Genomic DNA, 20841 nt, shown 5'->3' with positions numbered 1-20841 from the left:
ACAAGAGTTAAAGAGGCAAAAAGATCAAAAACAGATTTTTAATGCGTAAAACAATGTGAATAATTCTTATAATAATGAAGTGCTACTGTAAGCAAATGTTTTTATCATGTTATATATATATATATATATATATATATATATATATATATATGTGTATATATATATATATATTGGCCAGATAGATAAATAGATGGGATAGATGAATACACAGTATATGATATGATTATGTATATGTATATGATATGATTCTTAAAACAAACCTAAAACAACTGAGCTCGTGTGGCGCAGTAGACAGAGATAGTGATGGTGACCAGGGTGACCAGAAGGATAATACGGATGATCATGTAGAGGGAATAATTCTTGTCCTCAAATTCGATTGAGCCAACCACCCACACCCCTTTCCCAAACTTGATCTGTGGGAAACAAAAGAGTGGAAATCTTGTTATTTACACAAGCGCTGCACATTTTACCAAAGGTAAAGACGGGAAGATACTAGAGTAGGGATAGAACGTAACTTTCTGCTAAATCAGGAGCTTAAGGTTTTTGAAATGAAAAAAATAAATTAAACTGGGTACTTAAAGTTCACTCTCTTGATACTTCCATATTTTTACATTTTCAGAGGACTGCCTTTATTTATGAAGTCATGTTAGAGCGTTGTAGCTTGTTAGAACTTTCAATGAAATAAAACAGTTGGACTATGTCCTCCATAACAGTGTGTCATCCGTTTGTCTTTTTGTGGCCTGACCTTTACATCCACCTGTGTGGAGTGAGCACGAGGTGGGCTGGAAGGTGGTTCCAGGAACAGCTTATCATCCTGAAGGGTGCTGACCACATACTGAACGTCACCTACGAAGGCTTGAGCCTCCTTTGCTGTCATGGCTTTGGAGAATCCCCGACCCTGCAGGAGGAAGAGTGAATCCAAGGCTCTAAGGGCAGTGACTGAAGTTAATTAGACAGATAATACAATGAGCACTGAAAACCTTATCAGCAGCACTTTACGAGTAATGTGTGGGAATGGGTGTACTGTATGACAGCTATGAGCTGTTATACACCAAAAGTAAAGAAAAAGATAAATATTGTAAGCATCTATTGTAAAAAACTTTAAAATCCTCCAAAAGGTCTTTAATATTCAGTCCCCATCTTATCTTACTCACAGTACCTTATCACCTTAATAGAGAACTTCACTTTCAGACGCTGGCCTTCTTGTAGTTCCTAGGTTTTTTAAAAGCAGAATGAGATGCAGAGCCTTCGGTTTTCAGGCCCTTCTCCTGTGGAACCAGCTCACCGTTTGGATTTGTTGGATTAGGCTTAAAACTGTCCTGTTTGATAAAGCATATAGTTAGGGCTGAATCAGGTGACTCTGAATCCAGTCCATACTTATGCTGCAATAGGCATAGGCTGCTGGGTATTCCCATGATGCACTGAGTGTTTCTTCGTCACTCATTTTTTTTCACCCACTATATGTTTGTACACCTCTCTGGATTTTAGCCTGATTCTGCCAGAGGTTTCTTCCTGTTAAAAGAGTTTTTCTTCCCACTGTCGCCAAGTGCTTGCTCATAGAGGGTTTTCTGATGGTTGGGATTTTCTCTGTTATTTTTTCTCTATTATTTTCTATTATGACAGAAAAAACAAAACCAAAACAAATCATTGTACTAGAACTACATTAAAGCGACCTCATGGCTGTACTCACAGTAACGATAATTATGCTGCTCTCAGTGATGACCCTCTCGGTTACAGCATTGAAGTTGGGGTCAGGGTGGTAGAAAAAGGGCTTCAGCTCCTTCTCCCAGTTGTCCAGCTTAATGACTGTTTTCAAGTGCTGGTCTGCGGAGCCGTTCACTGTTGGAGACTGAAACTGGATGACTGTGGCGTTCTTCTCATGGGAAAACTGAGTATGTTGTGTAATAGAGGGACAGTAAATTGTGACAAAAGGACATAAAAAATACAAGCATGACATGTCATAAAGGAAATTACACCATAGAAAATATGCAGCAGCAATAAAAATAATAAAGAAAACTTTTCTGTTCTGATGTATGTTCTATATGTTAACGAGCCAAATGAGTAGTCACATAAATTGCATTTCTATTGTTATATGTCAGAAATTTGTAAGGTTTTGATTACGACATTTAATACAACATTACAACATTCAATAGAAAGAGTAAGGACAAATCTAAGAAATTATGACTCTTAGAGGTGGATCAGTGCATTGACTCAGAGGAAGATGAGGAAAATGAACTGGAACCTCTGAAGATGACCAGTCACGTCCCTGGACCTTCATGATCGCAGTCTGGATTATGTCAAACCTGGTGCCAGTTACCACAATATTCCTCCCTCCACTAAAACACACACAAACATATGTATTCACACCAAAAACACAGGAAAATGCATATTAAGGAATTGTACTCCTACCCACACAAAAATAAGAGCACAAGCACACAGAGAGAATTAAGGGAAGACAGGCAGGGTTCTTAAAATGCACGTGTGGTAATTTTAATGATTATCATTCTAGTCAGTGTTTCTAATCATGTGGCACAATGTCAACTTAGAAGCTTTCTTATTTCTATTTTAAAGGACATATTCAAAAGCAAAACTCAGCCTGTGTCTTATTCTTTTATTTCTGTCCATTGAGACAGTAATCTCGAAACACTGAAGTTTAGAGATTTCAGAAATATGAACTCTGAAAATAACAATGTCAGTCACTGTAGGGAGAGTGAGCAAATTTTCGATCCTACCTACTCTGTAAGACTGTAAGTAGGTACAGAATGCATTTAGTACTTGGTCATATTATTCGTATTAGGAGATCAATAGTCTGAATGGATGAAAATAGGACAACAACATACACATTTATCCCCTGAACTTTCATCCTGCCCTGCAGGTAAAATGAAGGCAGTAAAAGTACAACATGTAACAAACAGATAGAGTAAATGTCACAAACACCATGACTGCATACTGCTGTGTTAAACTGACCAGACAAAGCTTGCTTTGGGCTGGTGATCCTGCACAGTGGGGTTTTCAACAAACCGAAAGGTAGCCGGGATGCTTTTTGTGGTTCTCTTTCCATACTTCATTACGACGTCGAGAGGGTCAGAGGGCACTTTATCCACGCGGTATTCTCCTGTCCTGCAGGTGATATTTTCTCCAAAGTGCTCCCTGCCAAGACAAGGACATAGCTCAGTACTCGCTGGCTGAAGGAGTGGGGGTGGCACAAGGTCACCGTGCAGTGGAAGCCAACATGGCAGCAGGCTGACAGCTTGTTAAAATCTGGCTTTGCTGCTTCTCTTGCTCGTTATTTTTCTGTTACCTCTGCCTAAAATGTCACCGTGAATCGGTTTTGACAGAGCACTGGTGGTCACAACAGTACAGGAAAATTGTAAGAGAAAAAAATCCCTCCTCATTGTGACACTAAAGTTTAGGTCAATTCAATTTTTTGCTTCAAGAATATACACATATATAAAAAAAATCAATTTATGGACTTCAAAATGTGCGCAAAGCAGAATTTGCATAGAATTAAATGTCTGAATAACAAGTAGCTCTATTAAATAAAGAGGCTGAATTGAAAAAGTTTGGTCTGAATGAGAATTATTGAAAAAAAGAAATCCTTACACACTGCAGTTCACCCCTCCGATGGTAACCTGGACATCTTCCTTACTGCCAGCATTCAGAAATAGTCCAGAGATTGTAATGAGGGTTCCCCCTGCTTTAGGGCCTCTATTTGGCATCACCTCCTCAGGCATCGGGTCCTAATGAAGGGGAGAGGGTGTCACCAAATACCACCTTAATACACACTCATATTTCAAGTACACACTAACTACTGGCAGATGCTGGCACACACTAGAATAACACACACAGATACAGCTCCATGTCAGAAACATTGCTTCTCAGCCTGATCTAACCCGACCCACTCTTTCAGAAACATTCAGACACACAAACTCCCACAAGCACCACATCTGCCTCAATTTGCTGAGCAAACAGTTAGGAGGAGCACTCCCCTGTGGGGAAGCTTTAGCAGAGCCAGAGATATGAAAAGCCAGTTAAACAGCTACGCTGTAGCCTCTTAGAGTATTAAAGTGACAAAGGGAACTGCTGCACAGCATCTGGTTAAAGAGGAATGCCTGCACATTTTGACTTACTGTACAGTAAATTACCACAGCAATGTGCATCTAGGTGCCTAATTTACTGTTACATTTAGCATGTTGTATTTGGTCAGTCTTCTTAACTGTCATGCCCTTGGTATGTTTTGATAAGAGTTTCTCTGGAGCTAATAAATGGAAAACATAAAACAGTCCATAAAACAACAAAATCAGCTGAAAGCTTTTGGATGAGTTTAATTTCTCAATAAGAAGTTGTACAACTCAACAGAGGACGTGCAGCTGAGGACAGTGTATACGTGTGTGTTTGTGAGTGTATACGTGTGTGTTTGTGAGTGTATACGTGTGTGTTTGTGAGTGTGTATGTGTGTATATGCATTTACCCTGTAGGTGAAGGAAACAGAGGAGGTTCCTCTCTTCCCTCCATTCACCTCGATCTCAACCTGTCCCCAGTCAGCTTTATCAGCAGGTCCAATCTCACACACAACTCTGATCAGAACAACAGAAAAAATAAATAAATTAATAAATAAACAAAAATAAATGCTGGGACTTGACCTGGAAACTCAAAACTGGGTAAAGAATTATTTACTGTTTACATATTAAGGCAAGTTTCAACAGTTTTATGATGGTAATGTCCACTCTACTGTTAACAAGTCATATTTTTAAAATGACTTTTTGTGTAGTGAGAAACAGAATTTTACGTTTTCTCTGAGTCGTGGCAGCGTGAGAATGAAGCTTCACATTTTTAGAACAATGTCATGGAGAACGTTCACTTTTAGTGCACTGCAGATGTCCGGCTGTAGACGTGGAACACGTGAAATTTTGAAAAATATATTTTTATGTCAAATTCTATTGTTTTTTTATATAATATATTAATATAATTTTTATAGCTCCTTTGAGATAACTATGATCAAAATTGCTATGTATGCTATTTTAAAGATTTTTATCTTCCACTATTAAATATACGCAGAATCACATTTGTTGGGGATATTCATGCTGAGGATCCATCAAGCACTACAACCCAGGATTTCCTCTCTTTAAATTTATTGAACATGTTTGGGGCCCTACTCACACATACTTGGTCCTAACTTATGGTGTTATCTTTGACCATTTGCACATAAATTCATTTGTTTTCTTGTAACTCGTACTTGTTTTTTCAAAGTTTGTGTTAAGCGCAGGAGCTTCATTGATGATTCTGTTATTTTCAAGTTTTCTTCTTTTTTAAATTTTTCTAATTCTTCTGATAATAATGTTGAGCTCCTTGCTGCCACCATTAATGAACACTACCTTGCCATTCTCAGTCAGGTCACTCCTTACAAAACTGGTAATAACTCTGAACTTGTGGCCTTGGACATTCCTTTTAAAAAGCAGAGTAGCTGTGGAGAGTCCACGGGTTGAGTGGTCCATGGTAAATATTTCAGAGAATTTCTTCACTTTTATAATAAGGCAATAAAAAAGCTAGATCCTCTTATTTTAATAATAAACTGTAATAGAATAATCCAAGGGTATTATTTGAAACCGTCAACAGCACCTTTGCATGTTCTGTTACTTTCTGATTGTGATTGTTTTTTCAGTCATTTTGTAAGTAAGATGATGGTCCTGAACTTCAAAATCTCCTCGGGTTCCTCCGCCTGTAACAATGGTGCTCGGTGTCCTGAATCATTTACTTCTTGACTACATGACTTGACTGCAGTAAAAGGCAAGATGAAACCCTCATCATGCTCATGGTGACCATACAGTTAGTTCCTCCTTCTGTCCTGTCTGGGACTCTCACAAGCATTGGTCCATCATTGCTTCATTAATAGCTCATTGAGGTAATCCTACTTTAAACATGCTGTTGTAACTCCTTTACAGAATAAGCCCAATTTTGATGCCACCTCTATTGGTAATTTTGAATGATTAAAATGATTTTAGAAAGCCAGTTCAAATCTTTACTATGCAAATGACATATTTTTGACCCTTTTCAGTCTGGCTTTCAAAAGCAGCACGCCACTGAGACCCCTATCTTTATCCATAAAGGTCTTTCAGTGGATTCTGCTGCAGGGATTTGTTCTGTAATCATTTTACTTCATCTGAGAGCAACCTTTGATACCATTGACCATAACATTTTACTTAATAGGTTCTAGGTTTTGGGTTATATTTCTGGTGCTGTATTGGTTTTCCTCCTCCTTATCAGACAGGATTTTCTCTATTAGGATGAGCAGGTTCATGTGTGGGGTTCCACAAGGTTCAGTCCAGGTCCACAAGGTTCATATTATATTATTTTCTTTCTTTGGCATCATCCAATCTTTTACTGACATTTCTTATCATGTCTATGCAGATGACAGTCAGCTGTATGTGCCTTTTAGGTCTCATCATTTAGACAGGGTGTCCACCCTACACAACTATTGAACCTGGATTTGCCATTTAAGAAAACAAACTGGAAACACTGGAGAAGTCTGATTTTGTAATCTTTAGAACCATCATTGACATTGTTAACAACTAAAACTCTTGTTTTAGTTTAGTAGATAAGGCAACAGTTAAAAAACTGCAGTCAGTTGTTTTTGTTTGTTCACATTCAGGTTCAACTGTTTAATTATTTTTTTGACTAAGCAGCTATGAGTGTAGCGTGATTTCTTCAGACAGTTTCTCTGCTTCTGTCCCTGGTTTAGCACCAAGAGTGGATGATTTAAGGGAGAAACACTTCCATCTGGTCTCATAAATCCTATTTTATGTCTCATCATGCAGATGGTGGGGCAAGATTTTGTCATAAATGTGGCTCCATCCTGCCAGGTGTCAACAGTTCTGGCCAGCGGCTGTGGGGCAATGATGTGGCCGTTTTCTCTTTTATAGACCATTTGTATGAAGTGAGCACTTTTTAAACACAGCTGTTATTGAAGTACAGTTTGCTTGACTTGACCTAAAGTTCATTCAATGTTTTTCACAGCGCTCAGTCCATTTAACACCTGAGGTAGAAGGATGAGGTAGTGCCTGAAGCATGAATAGACCACCAGAAGAAGTTGTGTGTGACACTATCAAATCATTGACGTGTACTTATAGTGCTTTGATGAACACATGTATCTCAAAGGATGTGTGCAACATTAGGGCAAAAAAAAGAAGACCCTCTCAATCAGCAGCCATGTGCAAGTGCTTGAGTGCCATTCAGTGGTGTAGTAGCAGCAGAAGGCAAATAAGTTCAGTACATTTATTTAAGTGCAGAACTTAAGTAAAATTTCCATGTACTTGTATTTTACTAAAGTGTTTCAATATTCTGCTGTTATACCTCACTATATTTTACATGCAAATATTATAGCTTTAATTTCAGTTTCTGTCAACTTTAATCTGCGCCTTAGGTTCCTATCCAGAAAAAAACTTAAATATATTCAAATTATATGCTTAAAAACCAAAACATCACTAAAAGGCTGATTGGCCCACTCTTTATTTAGACTGACCCTGGCTTGAACGGTTATAAAAAGTTTACTGAACAATCAATCTGTAACGCGACTTTTTTACATTGTTGTCTTGCACATTTGTGAAAAGAAAAGGAAAAAAAGTGAATACTTCTTCTACTACTGACATTTCCCTCTGGAAACTGTGACTGTCTCTAAATCAAACTGTGTCTGGAGACTCAGATCAATACAGTTGTAGAATGAGCTAATTAAAACCTGTAGTCAGGTTACCCTGAGCAAGGGGAAAGTATTCCTAACACAGTTCAGTATACAACATTGGTTGGATTACATGTCCTGTGCATAGTGCACAACTGCATGTGGGCAACTTTACCTTTTGGAGACGGAGTATTTTTCTGGCTCATGAATGCAGGGCTTCCCAGCCACCGTGATGCTTTTAATGTCTCCCTGATCGATGCCGAGGTTGGAGCCGCTGATGGTGATGGAGATGCCTCCCAGCACGGGGCCGAAAAGAGGGCTGATCTGGATGTGGAGATGCAATAGGAGGGTGTTTATAGGAAGAAGGGATTGGAAATGGATTTAACCAGATTATCTGTGCAATAAGAACATACAAGAGATTTACACAGTCTGTTTAACCAAGTATTGAGCTGACTTAAATATTTAATATTCAAGGCCAAGTGGAGGTATGATGTTTACTGCAACGTGTCCTTGATTATACGTGTGCTTCCTGCTATTATTATGTTATTATTATGGTATTGTTATGGTATTGGACACTGAAAGTTTAACCTGAACATGGGCACAAGTGTCTATGAATAATAAAACCATAAAGGTCAACACTGCAGACTCTCAACGTCTTCAGAAAATCTCACTGGGATCCTTTGTATAGTTGTTAAGTTGAATCTCAACAACATACAAAGTCATGGTGATTTATCTGCAGTATCTCTGTCTGTCAGGCTGCAGCCGGTTAGGTGATAGCCTCTGTCAGAATGATATAAACACAATTACTGATGGATTTTTATCAATGACAAAGAGGCACGAACAATTAGGTGAACAAACAAAGAATTGATCCGATCGACATGTGCTAAGGAACAGCGCCGCACACTCTCAAGGAGAAACACACTCCCAACTCCTCTGTGGAAGAAAAATACACAGCCAGTGAAGACCTCAGTCCAATCACCGCAGTCAATGTGTTTTTACATCCAATCACAAGATTTTAAAGAAGGTACAGTTTCCATTTCAAAGGTAAACATGAAGTCATGTCAGCACTGTGACGACTCACATTGGTGATCTCAGGGTCGGGACACTCGGTGTTGCTGGGGAGAGGATCGCAGAGCTTCTCATACACACACGCCTGCTTCTTGCTGCACCACACACACTTGTACTTTGGGTCGGCGTTCTTACAAAGACTACAGTCGTTCCTCTCAACGGCACAGTTGTACAGTGTGACTGTAGAGATAATAGTGAGGAAACAAAAACAATATTATGTTATTGTACATTCAAAGAGTATATTCTTGCATCCTCAATGAAAAATTGATGGACAATCTAATTTCAAGTGACTCCTGCAGTAACATACATTTATCTGAATCCTTCATGTACAAAGCTGTTAGATTGTGCAGTAATGTTTTGTAATTTTCAAGTGCAGATTAAAGGTAGCTTCCTTAAATCCAGCTGAAGCCCCACAGTGGGACTTGCCGTGTACACACAGGGCATTAAAATGAAATCTCCTCATTAATATGTGAAGACACACCTTTCACCGTGCTGTCCATCTTCTCGCCAGACTCCTTGTCCTTCACGTAGAACAGAACATTGGTCTCCGGTGACTTATCATAGAAAAACTAAGAAATTGGAAGAAAATGAATTATTAATACAGAATCCTGTGATTAATGGCACTTAAGCTCTTCTCTGCAAACAGTGTGGGCTGCTGCTCCCCCACGCCAAGGGAAAATAAGAAAGAAAAAAGAATATATACCCAGTCTGGCAGATTTTCAGCTACAGAAATCAATGTTGGAAAAGAACATAGCTGGAGGCTAAGCACTGTTTGAGCTTCCCAATCACAAAGTTCACAATGTGGAGGTGGTGTTTAACTCTCCAGCGAGGGGAGCATGTCCATTAGAGGGAGCTAGAGAATATCAAAGGGAATGTGAAAAAAGGCTAAAGGTTGACTTCTTTTATAAATGTGGAACATAAATACAGCTGTTCACAAACAGAAAGTCTTCACACAGTTTTTTTGCTGCAGAATATATACATTCACTCTTTCAGTGTATTTCTAGGTTGTACTTTGAATACTAGGACCACAAACCAGTCACAGTGCAAAGACCTGTGTTGAGTGTGTTGCATCAAGACAAATGTCAAACGAGGGGTCATGCTCACATTGAAGCCACTGAATGTGTAGAATGGTCCCCCCTCAAACGAGACATCTTCTTCCTTTGTCATCAGCTCACTGCCAATGGTGAAATGATGACCCTGCAGAACCACACAAACAAACACAAAAATGCTGATGTGTATTCATGCTGATCATACTTTTACAGTACTGTTCTTTGATGCTCTTCTTTGTATAGAGCATGGAAACAATTGCAGTTTCTCTGATCCTACTCAAGTGTGTAAAATCAAATCAGCAACACTGAACATTTACACACAACAACCAAAAGGAAACAGCCCAGAAAGCTGTGTGATTATAAAACCCTCACACAGGGCTTACAAGTTTTGATTTTCACAGCTGTGAAAGATCAGCTGTCAAAACTTTGATTGATGAAACATGAATGGATCTCCGGGAACCTGCACCTATAAAGTCCATCAGAACTCACACATTCAAAGAAAATGATCAAGATGTATTTTGTGTGACAACTAAGTGAACTGTTACAGCTTATATTGCTGTCTGATAGTAAGAATTGGGATTTGTAATGTTATTCATGTGGAAAGATACTCTGCATAATCATGACAAAAAACAAAAATACTGACGGTCCCCAGTGCCACCCCTTAACTTCCTTGATTTGCCTATGGTAAGTTTAAACATCCAAGGAGACGTCCGTCTTGAGTTATTGTATTCACAAGATTTTTTGAGTAATTCTGTTCACAAAGTTGGGTGTCCTCACACCTGTTCGCTACGGTTGAATGGTAAAAAGTGCGTTTTAAGCCCTCTTCCAGCAGAACACTCCAGTCTTAAAGGGGAACTATTGTCATTACTTCCATTTCCAAAACTTTACCAGAGTAGCTTTGCATGATTCACAGACAAAATAATCCTTATTTATCTTATATTGGACTTTGGTGTGGCCCCCAAAGTTCATTCTGTCATGGTCCGCGGTGGTTAGCTTTATGAGGCTCCTGAACCTACCTGTGATCTGCCCCTGGGCAGGGCCACCTCTTCCAGCTCCTGCACACCTGGAGCCAGTTGCAGGCAATCAAACCAGAGTGATTTAAGCCACACGCTGACGTTCATTCACTGCCAGTTTGTCATCAACTCATTTTCTGGATTCATCTTGGCTCACCCCGTCTCAACTCTCTGTTTCCACCTACTGCAAGTAAGAATTGCTATACTTAACTGCTTACCACTTCAGGGCTACTTCCACTACCTCCCTAACTCCACTGTCTTCTCTCTTCAGTGTGATTGTTTCCTGCCCAGCTCCAGTCGGCATCTCAGGCCCCATTCCCTCGCCCCAGTTCTGCATTCCCCTCGCCACGTTTTATTGCTTTTGTCCTTGCCACGTTTCCAGAGCTTAAGCCTTAAACCATCTGCTGTCTCTGTTCTGGGTTTCTGCGCGTGAGTTCAGTTCAGTACAGACCACTCGGTCCCGTGTGTCTAAACGAGCCATTTTTTTTTTTTTTTTTTTTTTTTTTTTTAAAATTAATTAATTAATTTTAGCTTCCTTTCACTCCCTTTTAAGCTACTTTTTTTTCTTTCTAATTGCAACATTTAAATAGTTGGTAAGAGTGCCGTATCATCGCTTACAGCCAGAACTGTACACCTGATATGGGGGACCCCATCTCTGTGAAATCATACAGATGCATTACTTTATTTTCTTAATTCCCTATCCTACACAGCGGGGATTAGTGGGAGGACTGAAGCCAATCCCAGCTGTCATGGGACAGGAAGTAGGATACAACTTGTAGAGGTTTCAATTGCAGGAGAAACGCGACCATACAGTCTGACACTTACACCTATAGCCAATTTAAAACCCATCATTAACAGATGCAAGAGTAGGAAAAAAAAAAAAAAAAAAAGAAACAAGTTTGGCTCATTCTCCTTTCTTTTAGCCTAAAAATCGACCTTTTTTTTTTTTTTTTTTTTTTCCCTCCTGTCCAAGGGATATCCACAAACAGAAAGAGAGTGTTTCTTTCCCTGGAACTCAGATGCATGTTGGGGGTGGAGTGGAGCCAGTTTACCTGGTAATGTTTCAGATTTATGCCTTCAAAGCTGATTCGAGTCTTGTAGCCCACAGGGATGAGCACAGGATCTGGATTCTCGAACCGAGGACAGTTTGCGCTCTGAAACAGAATGAAAACAAATTAGATAATTTAATAATTTACATTTTAAACTTGCTAACCACTTAACGGACACCCTCATCTGTGGCGACAGATAACTATATCGCTGAAACATCTGCTGATGTGGAATCTGATATCCTCCACCCTGCAACGTTTGTCATGCAAGATGGTGGCAGCTGATAGTGGGATTTGTGTATTTATTAATTTTTCAGGAGGAGTTTGGACCACTCAGGCGGTGAATCACATGTAAAGTTTAGATGTGTCCTTTAAAACTTGTGCTATAGTCGTTCTCCACATCTATCATACACATACATGACAGAAAAGAGTCCTTGACCTGTCAGAAAGAACTAACCTGACGGTGCTTTATGATGTGGGAACCAACCACGCTGTTGTCCGCATCGCTGCAGGTGTGGTCCTGCGTGTTCCACTGACATCCCCACTGACTGCTTACACATGACATGCACCTGAAAACACAGAAATATGCACCAACTTGGATAAGGAAATACTTTCACATGCACAATCAAGGTAGAGCATGCACACATAAAAGCACACGCAAACAACATCTAAAACATGCAAACTCATCAGAGAGCGTCCGGCACAAAAATCTATGTTGCTGACAATGAAATGGATCTCTGCAACTTCACATAAGCAAAGCTCGTTCATCACACGTTCCTCTGTGTGAAAGAAATGCAGAAAAAAACGAGGGGAAAAAAAACAGCCAGGATCGACTTTCATTTTTTGATTAATGAAAAGGAAACTGAGGCAATTTCCTCGGCTTGGTAATAGAAGCAGGAGCGAAAATGCAAGAGGTGCATTCAAAACCACCATGCATCACAATTTACAAACAGAGCCTTGATCTCTCATCTGCTCATGCACGGTGATACATTTACATCAAGGTTGTCAGATGATGCTGTGTTCCATGTCACTGTGTATTTTCACTGAGTGACAGAGCAGAACTGAAAGATTAACAGCCTGACTCACGGTGTGTTTTCAGATTTCCTCACTGTGGCAGCACAGTTGTAGAACATGAATTCCCGCGTGGCCAACTCCACAGTCTCATTCACAAAGATCCTGATAGCCACGGCCACAAAGTCTGAAGATACAGTAAAACAGTGGTTAAAATGTGATACACTAGCTGTTTATGTGAATACAAGTTTTATCATATAAAAGATGTGAAGTATGCTTGTACATTTAAAGACAAAAAACAGAGCGATTAAATATTTTGATAAATCTCCTCAGAATCAGTTCAGTGATTATTTAACTGCCTGAACTGCATATTAGTGTATAAAAGCCAAAACTTGAGCTGTATTTAAAAAGAGTTTCATATTTTGTTTTATAAAGGACTTTTTTTATGGGACTCACTTTGATTTGGGCAAGATGTTTGCTGACTACTGATACAAAAAACTATAAACTGAAATAATAAAGCTTAAATTAGATTAGTGTGTTGATTTCGTGCAATTTTCTGGTGCAAATTTGTTGGACACTGTAAGTTCTTCAACAAAATGATGGAGAATTTGCCAGCTGACATTAACTTAACCTCATGTTTTTTTCAGTCCATTTCCCACCTTGGCCAGTTAGTAATGCAGCATTAACCATCATGGAGAAGCACAGACATTAGACCTTAAAGACGACAGAAACATGGCAGGGTAATTAAAGAGACCATACCTTGGCCCTCAGGTGTTTTCGGTATAAGCCCAGGCTGGGGCAGATCACAGGAGACCTCACCAGAGTCTGACATGATGCTGTTACTCTGGAAAGACTCAATCTTGCATTGCAGACGGTCAGAGTGTCCAATGGTAGGAAGGGAGGGAATATTGATGTTCACCTGGACAGACAAAAACATACTGACTGGAAACTGTGGCTTCTTAGCCCGTAACATCTCACTGAATTTGTATCTCTGTGTAACCAAAGTTATAATAAAGAAACTGTTTCTCTTTTTAAAGAAAGAAACTGAGAAAGAGAAAGGAGTGACATGCTGCTGATGGGAATTCATGTGTGAGTCAGACGGGCAGGAACACAGAAGAAGTAAAAAATGGGGGAATAAGAAGAGGCTCTCCATCTTCAGACAATCAGCCACGCAGGTTATAATAAGACAGTTTGGATTTTTCTGGGTGGATCAATACAGAGCTGGAAGACCTAGAGCTCGAGGTCTTTGATTCCCAGTTTATTACTCAGTCTCTGCATGTAAGTGGAGTTAGGTACTGCAGAGAAAAGAGGGACAATAAAAGAGAACCAAGGAAGTCAGAGACAGTTTGAGTGAGGAACAAACAGAGCTGTACCTTGCCGGTCTTTCTGCAGGAAAGGTTTGAAGGAGAGAAGGAAACAATCTTGACACACTGCTGCTTGGGGCTCCACAACCAGCCATTCTTCTCCTCTGCCCGTCGGCACTCAGACCTCCTGGTACACCTTCAGACGAAGGATGAGAAAATCCCATCAGCCTGAGCTGCACATGCCATGAATGCTTTCACAAAAAGTCAGTTTGTAAATAACAACTCAATGCCTACGTGACTTCCAGCAGGGTCTGTGCACAAAATAAAGATTTATGTATCAAAAAGAAAAACATGCAAGGTCCTCAATGGTAACTACATTTAATATTTATAATATGACAACTTTTAACTCATATAACCTTTAAGCAAGTAATAAAAAATAATATTTTTTCCAACTTCCCAGTTGTGAGCATTTCAGGAATGAGATTAATAGAAAATTATTTTAATAAAATTATATAAATAATTCAAGAAATGTAACTGTTGGTCATAAAATGAACTGTCTCAATATATACTGTTATAAATATAATAGGTCTAAAAGTGTCTGCAATAAAACACTGAACAAATATCCTGCTGTGTTTTACAGATGGAATTGCATGTGTGGGTGTTTGTGTTAGTCTGTTGCTGTGTGCATGCATTTGTAAATGCATGCAAGAATGTACTTATATGTGTGTGTGTGTGTGTGTGTGTGTGTGTGTGTGTGTGTGTGTGATCCTTACCTGCCCTCCAAAACACACCAGCCACAGTAAGGGTCCCTCAGTCCCACGCATGATTGGCAGTCTTTCATTTCGAGGCACGTCTGCACTGGCACCTTGGTGATCTGGATTATTACAATGTGAAATATGATCAAAGGTGCACCTTAAGGGAGACACTGGACAAAAATAACAAGTATTTAAAGTGTAGCTGTAAATGTTCCTTAGTATGTTGCAGGTGTGCAGAGTGGGAGCGAGTGGGGTCTCTCGTGTCTTCTCCCCATGTTTAATTACTTCGTTTATTCAACACAAAGCACTGAATGTTTACTGTAACCAGGGTGAAATTGTTTTCTTTTTTACATGTAAAAGCCAATCCATTAGATCTTATTTCAAGACATCAGTATTTTTCCGATAAAATCTGAATGTTTAACAGCATCAACATTAGAAACTCTTCCCCCTCTGCAGAAACAGATGTGAGTCAATATAATGAAAGCAAAACTTCTGAAATCTAAATCTTAAAAAAGCTTAATGAAACAGCGGACTAAATCATTTTGATTTTATATATCTCCGTGCATACCCACAGAATAATTTTTTGCTTTGGATCAATTTTTTTCTCTTTTAAATGAATACAGTCTTTGTGGAGCTCAGTCTTAGCACCAGCAAGTACTCTGCCAGAATTTTAATGTATAATAAGTGTTAAATATACACACACACCCTTTTCTCTGTGGTAATGTAGAGGTGGCTCTGGCTTTGGTCAAGGAAAAGGTTCTTGTTGACCTTCTCTCCTATGTTGTTGCCAACATAGGAGTACGGCTCGTTGCCATATTCACCTGGTCTCAGGTGTACCTGGACAAAATAAACAAAAGACAAAAGGTAAGAGAAATTTGAGATTTTAAAAGTTTAGGATAAAAGGATAAAAGTTTAAACTGAGGAAAAAAATATCCAACAAAAAAAACCACAAGAGAACTCAACCTTGAAGACCTCTCCGTTGGCGCTGCCCAAAAAGGCGATCGTGTGGTCATTCTCCACAGCAACAGTTACAGCAGTCAGATGGACCGACATGGTCAACGCTGCATCTGCCTTTAAGGCAAATGCTGGTTTGCTTGCCAGAGGCGAAAGCAAATGTTCTGCACCACACTTGAAGTTTCCCAATGCATCCTTCTGTAAAGGGAAAGGATAACAAGAAGGGACGATCAGACATTGCTTGCTTTTCACTCCAAAAACATTAACTGTCTTTGCAGTACTGTTTGTATCCTACTTAAACTTTATAACAGAGATGGGAAATGTGCTTTGAACACTCGACCATTTTAATCTACAATCTAAAATTGGCTTTGTTTTGATTGATCATTTCTTTGATTAAAATAATGAATTAAAATAATGAATAAAAATTACAAGTAAGTATTTGCTTTAGAGTTGGAAGTCTGAGACGAGAACAATAGGAAAACTCGTGTTAACGATCACTTAACAAGAAACTACTAATACATGCAAGTAAAAAATGTAAAATAACCAGTTAAGTTGGGCCATAACTAAAAAAGTCTTTGGCATATTAAAATTGTTCATGGAATACTTCAATTATTTCTGAGTAGGTACTGATCTTGGCATTAAGCTCAGTCACTCTCTAAAGTAAATACCCTACAGCTGCAGACCCTATGGTGGGAGCTGGAGATGTGAAACAGCTAAAATATCAACCAGTGGTGCAGGGTAGCAGCGGTCTTGACATGTCAGAGGCAGCAAAGGGAAAATTTTAAAACATGAATAGACCGCCAAATTTGACAGGTGTATTTAGTACATGGAGAGAGGAGAGTGAGCCATATTAAAGTTCGGCCTATAACTTGAACAAAGGCGTAATTTTGGTGGTTTTATTTTTCTACACCACAAAGGCAGGTTCTAAATCAAACAATCAATAAGTGATTGAAGTTAAATTTAAGCTTTAACTCAAGGCATTTTACCAAATCTTCGCCAAAATTTCTTCGGGAATTAGAGCCCAAATACATGTCAGTGCAAATGAGATAGGCTAACATTCAGCTGAAAAAATAAATCAGAATCAAAAATAATAAAAACTTCAGGAGTAAAGAAATTAATAATCTGGTACTTTCTTAAAAAATAAGGAATGAAATGGCCAGCTCAGCAACACATAAAGACCTGAAAAAATGATTTCCATAGATAAGCAAAACAGCTTCATAATATCTAAGTCAAAAACACCCAGGGGAGGTAGACATATCATTGTCAAGACACCTCCATGAATGGGAATAGAACAAGGTTCAAACTATTGGTGACACTCAATAACAGGAGGATCAGATTAAACTTTGCCAAAGAAAATCTGAAAGAACCTTTACAGCTCTCAAAAAATATTCTTAAAGTATGGAGAGGAGAGAAACAGCTCATGATCAGATTGGGCATATATAGCTGCCACTGAAACTGGGTCACTATTGTCTGATTACTGTGACTGCTGATCGAAACAGAAACAGAAGGATGAAATGTGAAGTGCACAGGGCTATACTCTCTGCTTAGACTCAGACAAATGCTAAACAAACAAAACCAAAAAACTGTGTAACCCCTTAATTAAAGAAGAAAGTCTGCACTTTAGCCACATCTTGATTGTGTGATTTAAAATCCACTGTGGTGGTGTACAGAGACTACAAGAATTGTGTCTTTCTCCAACAAATTATGGACCTAACTATACATCTATATGGCCTGAAGCAGCTTATCTCACTCAGTTTATAGAATTACATTGCAATTAATACCATGGTCAGATTACAAGTTATCCAGGGAATGAATTAAATGTTGAGATTTTATAATAAAAAGTGATAACTGCATTAAAGGTTATAATTATACCAATCTGAGTTTTTCAAAGCATTCTTTTAAATTAGAGTCAGCTGACAAAGAAGCACTTACAGAAATTTTTGAAGTGCATGCTGTGTAGGTTTGAGATGAGTAGGGTACGTCCACAGCAGGAACCCCAGAAATCTCCCCAGAGTCACTGTAGCATGCACTGATTATATCCATCAGCTGCTGATTGATGGAGTTCAGCGGGTACATGCAGAGAGCAGAGTCGCTTTCGTCGTCATCTGGATGAGCCACCATGAAGAGAACTTTTGTGAATGAGGTGACCGTCCCATAATTACCAGATTGAGACATGACCCGTGCCAGCTCTTTTCCTGGAAAAGCCACATATGCAGCTTGGACTTTGTTGTACCGGTTCTTTATACCGCAGGTTAACTGGAGCTCTGTGTACGAATAGTAATGTTGGTCATTTTCACAAAGACGAGACACAAAAGTCAAGTTTTTGTTATCTGTGCCATCGAGAGTCCGAGAAAAGAGGAAATACACAAAACCATCCTCTTTGAAGGCATGTTGGAAGTCGTGTAAGTACTTGAGGACAAATGGTGCCGTCTGTACCGCTGATGCCTCAATGATGTTCTCAAACACAACCCAGTCCTGGTAGTCCTCAAGGATTCGTGTGCTGATTAGTTTTGTACTGTCCAGGCTTCCATAGCCCTTTCCAACAAGGAACACTTTGAAGGTCCGGCCATTTTTTGTGTAGTTGGACATGACGCTCACCACGTTCACATTATCCTCTATGCTAGCCACGTATGTCCGCTGTCCTTTGTTGTCATTGTAATACAACTCTTGTTCTACATTAGACAGGTTGAGGAGGGAACATATGCCTCTGTACCGACTGCCACATACTATTAGTGAACCATTGGATGGGTGGACCAGCAGAAGTTTGTTGCTGTTGGGCATGAGCACTGTGTCCTGACAGCCTGAAGCAGGAGGTGTACATGTTTTGGCATCTTTTTTTGGGCCCGTCTCAGTGCGGGCCTCCTTCTGGAGGGACGGGCTCAGCTGGAAGATATTGTTGACTGCTCCCAGGTAGATGCGACCAGTCTGTGGGTCCTGGACCACATTGTTAATCAGGCTTTCAGAGATGAATTCCACAGTGGGGATTTTTCCACTCCTCTCTTGGGCTTGAAAGACTGACAACCAGATTAGGAAGAAGAGGGTGGAGACCCAGCTTGCCATCTCTGGAAGGAACAAAAAAGAAGGTTTTACTATTAATGAAGTTAAATGGCACCTTAAATGTACATTAACTATCAAAAAATGACACATCAAAGAAGGGTTGCTGTGTGGTTAATATAACTGGACATATGTAAAGAACTGTACGTCAAAACAACCAGACATCTTTACATACAGGCCATTAGTTTGATGAACACTTAGAACACTCACATAGTGTCTGTATTTGAATCATCCACCATACCCGCTTCTGAATCAAAGCATGCTGCATATGCTGTTTTTGTTCTGTTGTACATATCTACATACTATTAAATCTGGTTCTTGTCATTCTTTTACTGAATAGAGAGAACACGACTCAGGTAGTCAAAATATTTATAATTATTTTATTTAATCATCTTCCGGAAGAGAGAGACATGCACAGCCCAAAGCCATTTTGCAGATCTCTAGCATATAGTCCTTTACACGTCACACATAGTTTAGATAAAAACAACTACTTCTGTGTTACTTAGTTCTGCTTTTTCTGTCTGGTTTCCTGTTCTTTATTAATATGCCTCTGCAGCTCTTCCTTTATTTTTAGTCTGGCTGAGCACTTGGTTTGTGAGTCAAAGCTGGCCTTCCTTTATATAGGCCTTTATTATTAAAATACATAAAACACTATAATCAGAAAATAAGCACTAAGAACATATCCAGCATATGCTGGATACATATCCATTTCTTATTTATTTAATCATTTACTCCAACGTCTCTGCACCCTGCACAAAACCATTCTTAGTGGTTCCTTTAAACAGAAACAGGGTGGTGTATGAAAAAATTTAAGGAAAAAACATCTGAATTGTACATCAAAAGGACAAAGGACAGAAACAGAGGGAGACAAATATGTTACTTACTGAGTCTTTGTGCAAGCTGGTAGGTGTCTGTCCCTTGTCAGGGTGAGTTAGAGTGTGGATGATGAATGTGTGAATATCTCACCACAAAATCTCAACTCACAGTGTAAAAGCATGTCTGACATCCTCTCACAAATACTAATGAAGATGAGCTTACACTACTTTTTCTTCTTGGTCTGGATGAATAATATAATTTTTTAAACACAAGCTTCACTTATGAGAGATTTTAAACGTTGTGTACGCTCTATATTTTAATGCAAGAATGAGAATTGAAATATATAATTAAATAATATATAGTTAAATTGTTAATTTTTCATTGTCTCAATTTGTAACTTCAATTTCAAAGAAATTGATCGTTCAGTCCTTCTCTTTCATGCAACACATGTGCTGATTCCAGTGCTGATTATAACGAAATCATATATGATACTGAAGTGGGTAACACCAGTAAGAAGGTTCCTGGTTAGCTCAGCCCTTTTTGTGTGGCGTTTGCATGTTCTCTGCATATTTCTATTTCTTTATTTATATATCACTTTTAATTACAACAGTAGTGTAGCGACTTCCACAGTCGCTAGAGGCCGGGGATGGAGCCTGCCTATTTGCCCGACACGCTGTCAACTTTACGCAATAATGCGAGAGGTGGAATTGTTTTCTTGTTTATTAAAGTGCTTTGAGAGTTTACAGAGTAATGTGATCGGCTCCTGATTCAGACTCTTAAAACATCACAGGCTCTAATGCAACAAGGGGAAACTCGTTGTGCAGCGGTCAACAAAACACTACGGCTACCCAGCCCTCCTCTCTGTCAAAATCAAAACCAGTGAATGACAGACTGACTGACAACGCCCTCTTAATGTCACCTCTAGCACCCACGTGACTCCCGTTACGCATCACCATAGCAACCAAACAAATGAAAACCCAGTCATCAACAAAATTCAATACATTTAATTATGGCTCCTACAAGTGGTGTTGACCAAAGTGCTGTACAAACATACAAATCACACAATAAAATAACACACAATAAAATAGCAATATCAATT

At 39.2% G+C, this 20841-nt stretch overlaps 1 protein-coding gene across 1 annotated transcript; it reads right to left on the bottom strand.

Annotated features, from left to right (window-relative positions):
• Positions 1–182: 182 nt before the first annotated feature.
• LOC120730078 (plexin-B2-like) lies at positions 183–18947 on the bottom strand. Its single transcript, XM_040026184.1, has 20 exons — positions 17805–18947; positions 15882–16070; positions 15624–15755; positions 14937–15037; positions 14233–14359; positions 13619–13778; positions 12935–13046; positions 12306–12417; positions 11855–11956; positions 9845–9937; positions 9222–9309; positions 8754–8920; positions 7848–7996; positions 4472–4577; positions 3604–3740; positions 2968–3150; positions 2243–2336; positions 1691–1888; positions 746–898; positions 183–413 (listed from the first exon to the last, which is right to left on the bottom strand). The coding sequence occupies exons 1-20, from the start codon at positions 18930–18932 to the stop codon at positions 261–263; spliced, it is 3684 nt and encodes a 1227-aa protein (XP_039882118.1). The 5' UTR covers positions 18933–18947; the 3' UTR covers positions 183–260.
• Positions 18948–20841: the final 1894 nt, after the last annotated feature.

This window comes from Simochromis diagramma, unplaced genomic scaffold (assembly GCF_900408965.1).
Source record: "Simochromis diagramma unplaced genomic scaffold, fSimDia1.1 OVJJ01000293.1, whole genome shotgun sequence".
NCBI classification, from domain to species: domain Eukaryota; kingdom Metazoa; phylum Chordata; class Actinopteri; order Cichliformes; family Cichlidae; genus Simochromis; species Simochromis diagramma.
Note: the sequence above shows the minus strand (reverse complement) of the source record. Positions and strands in the feature narration are given on the sequence as shown.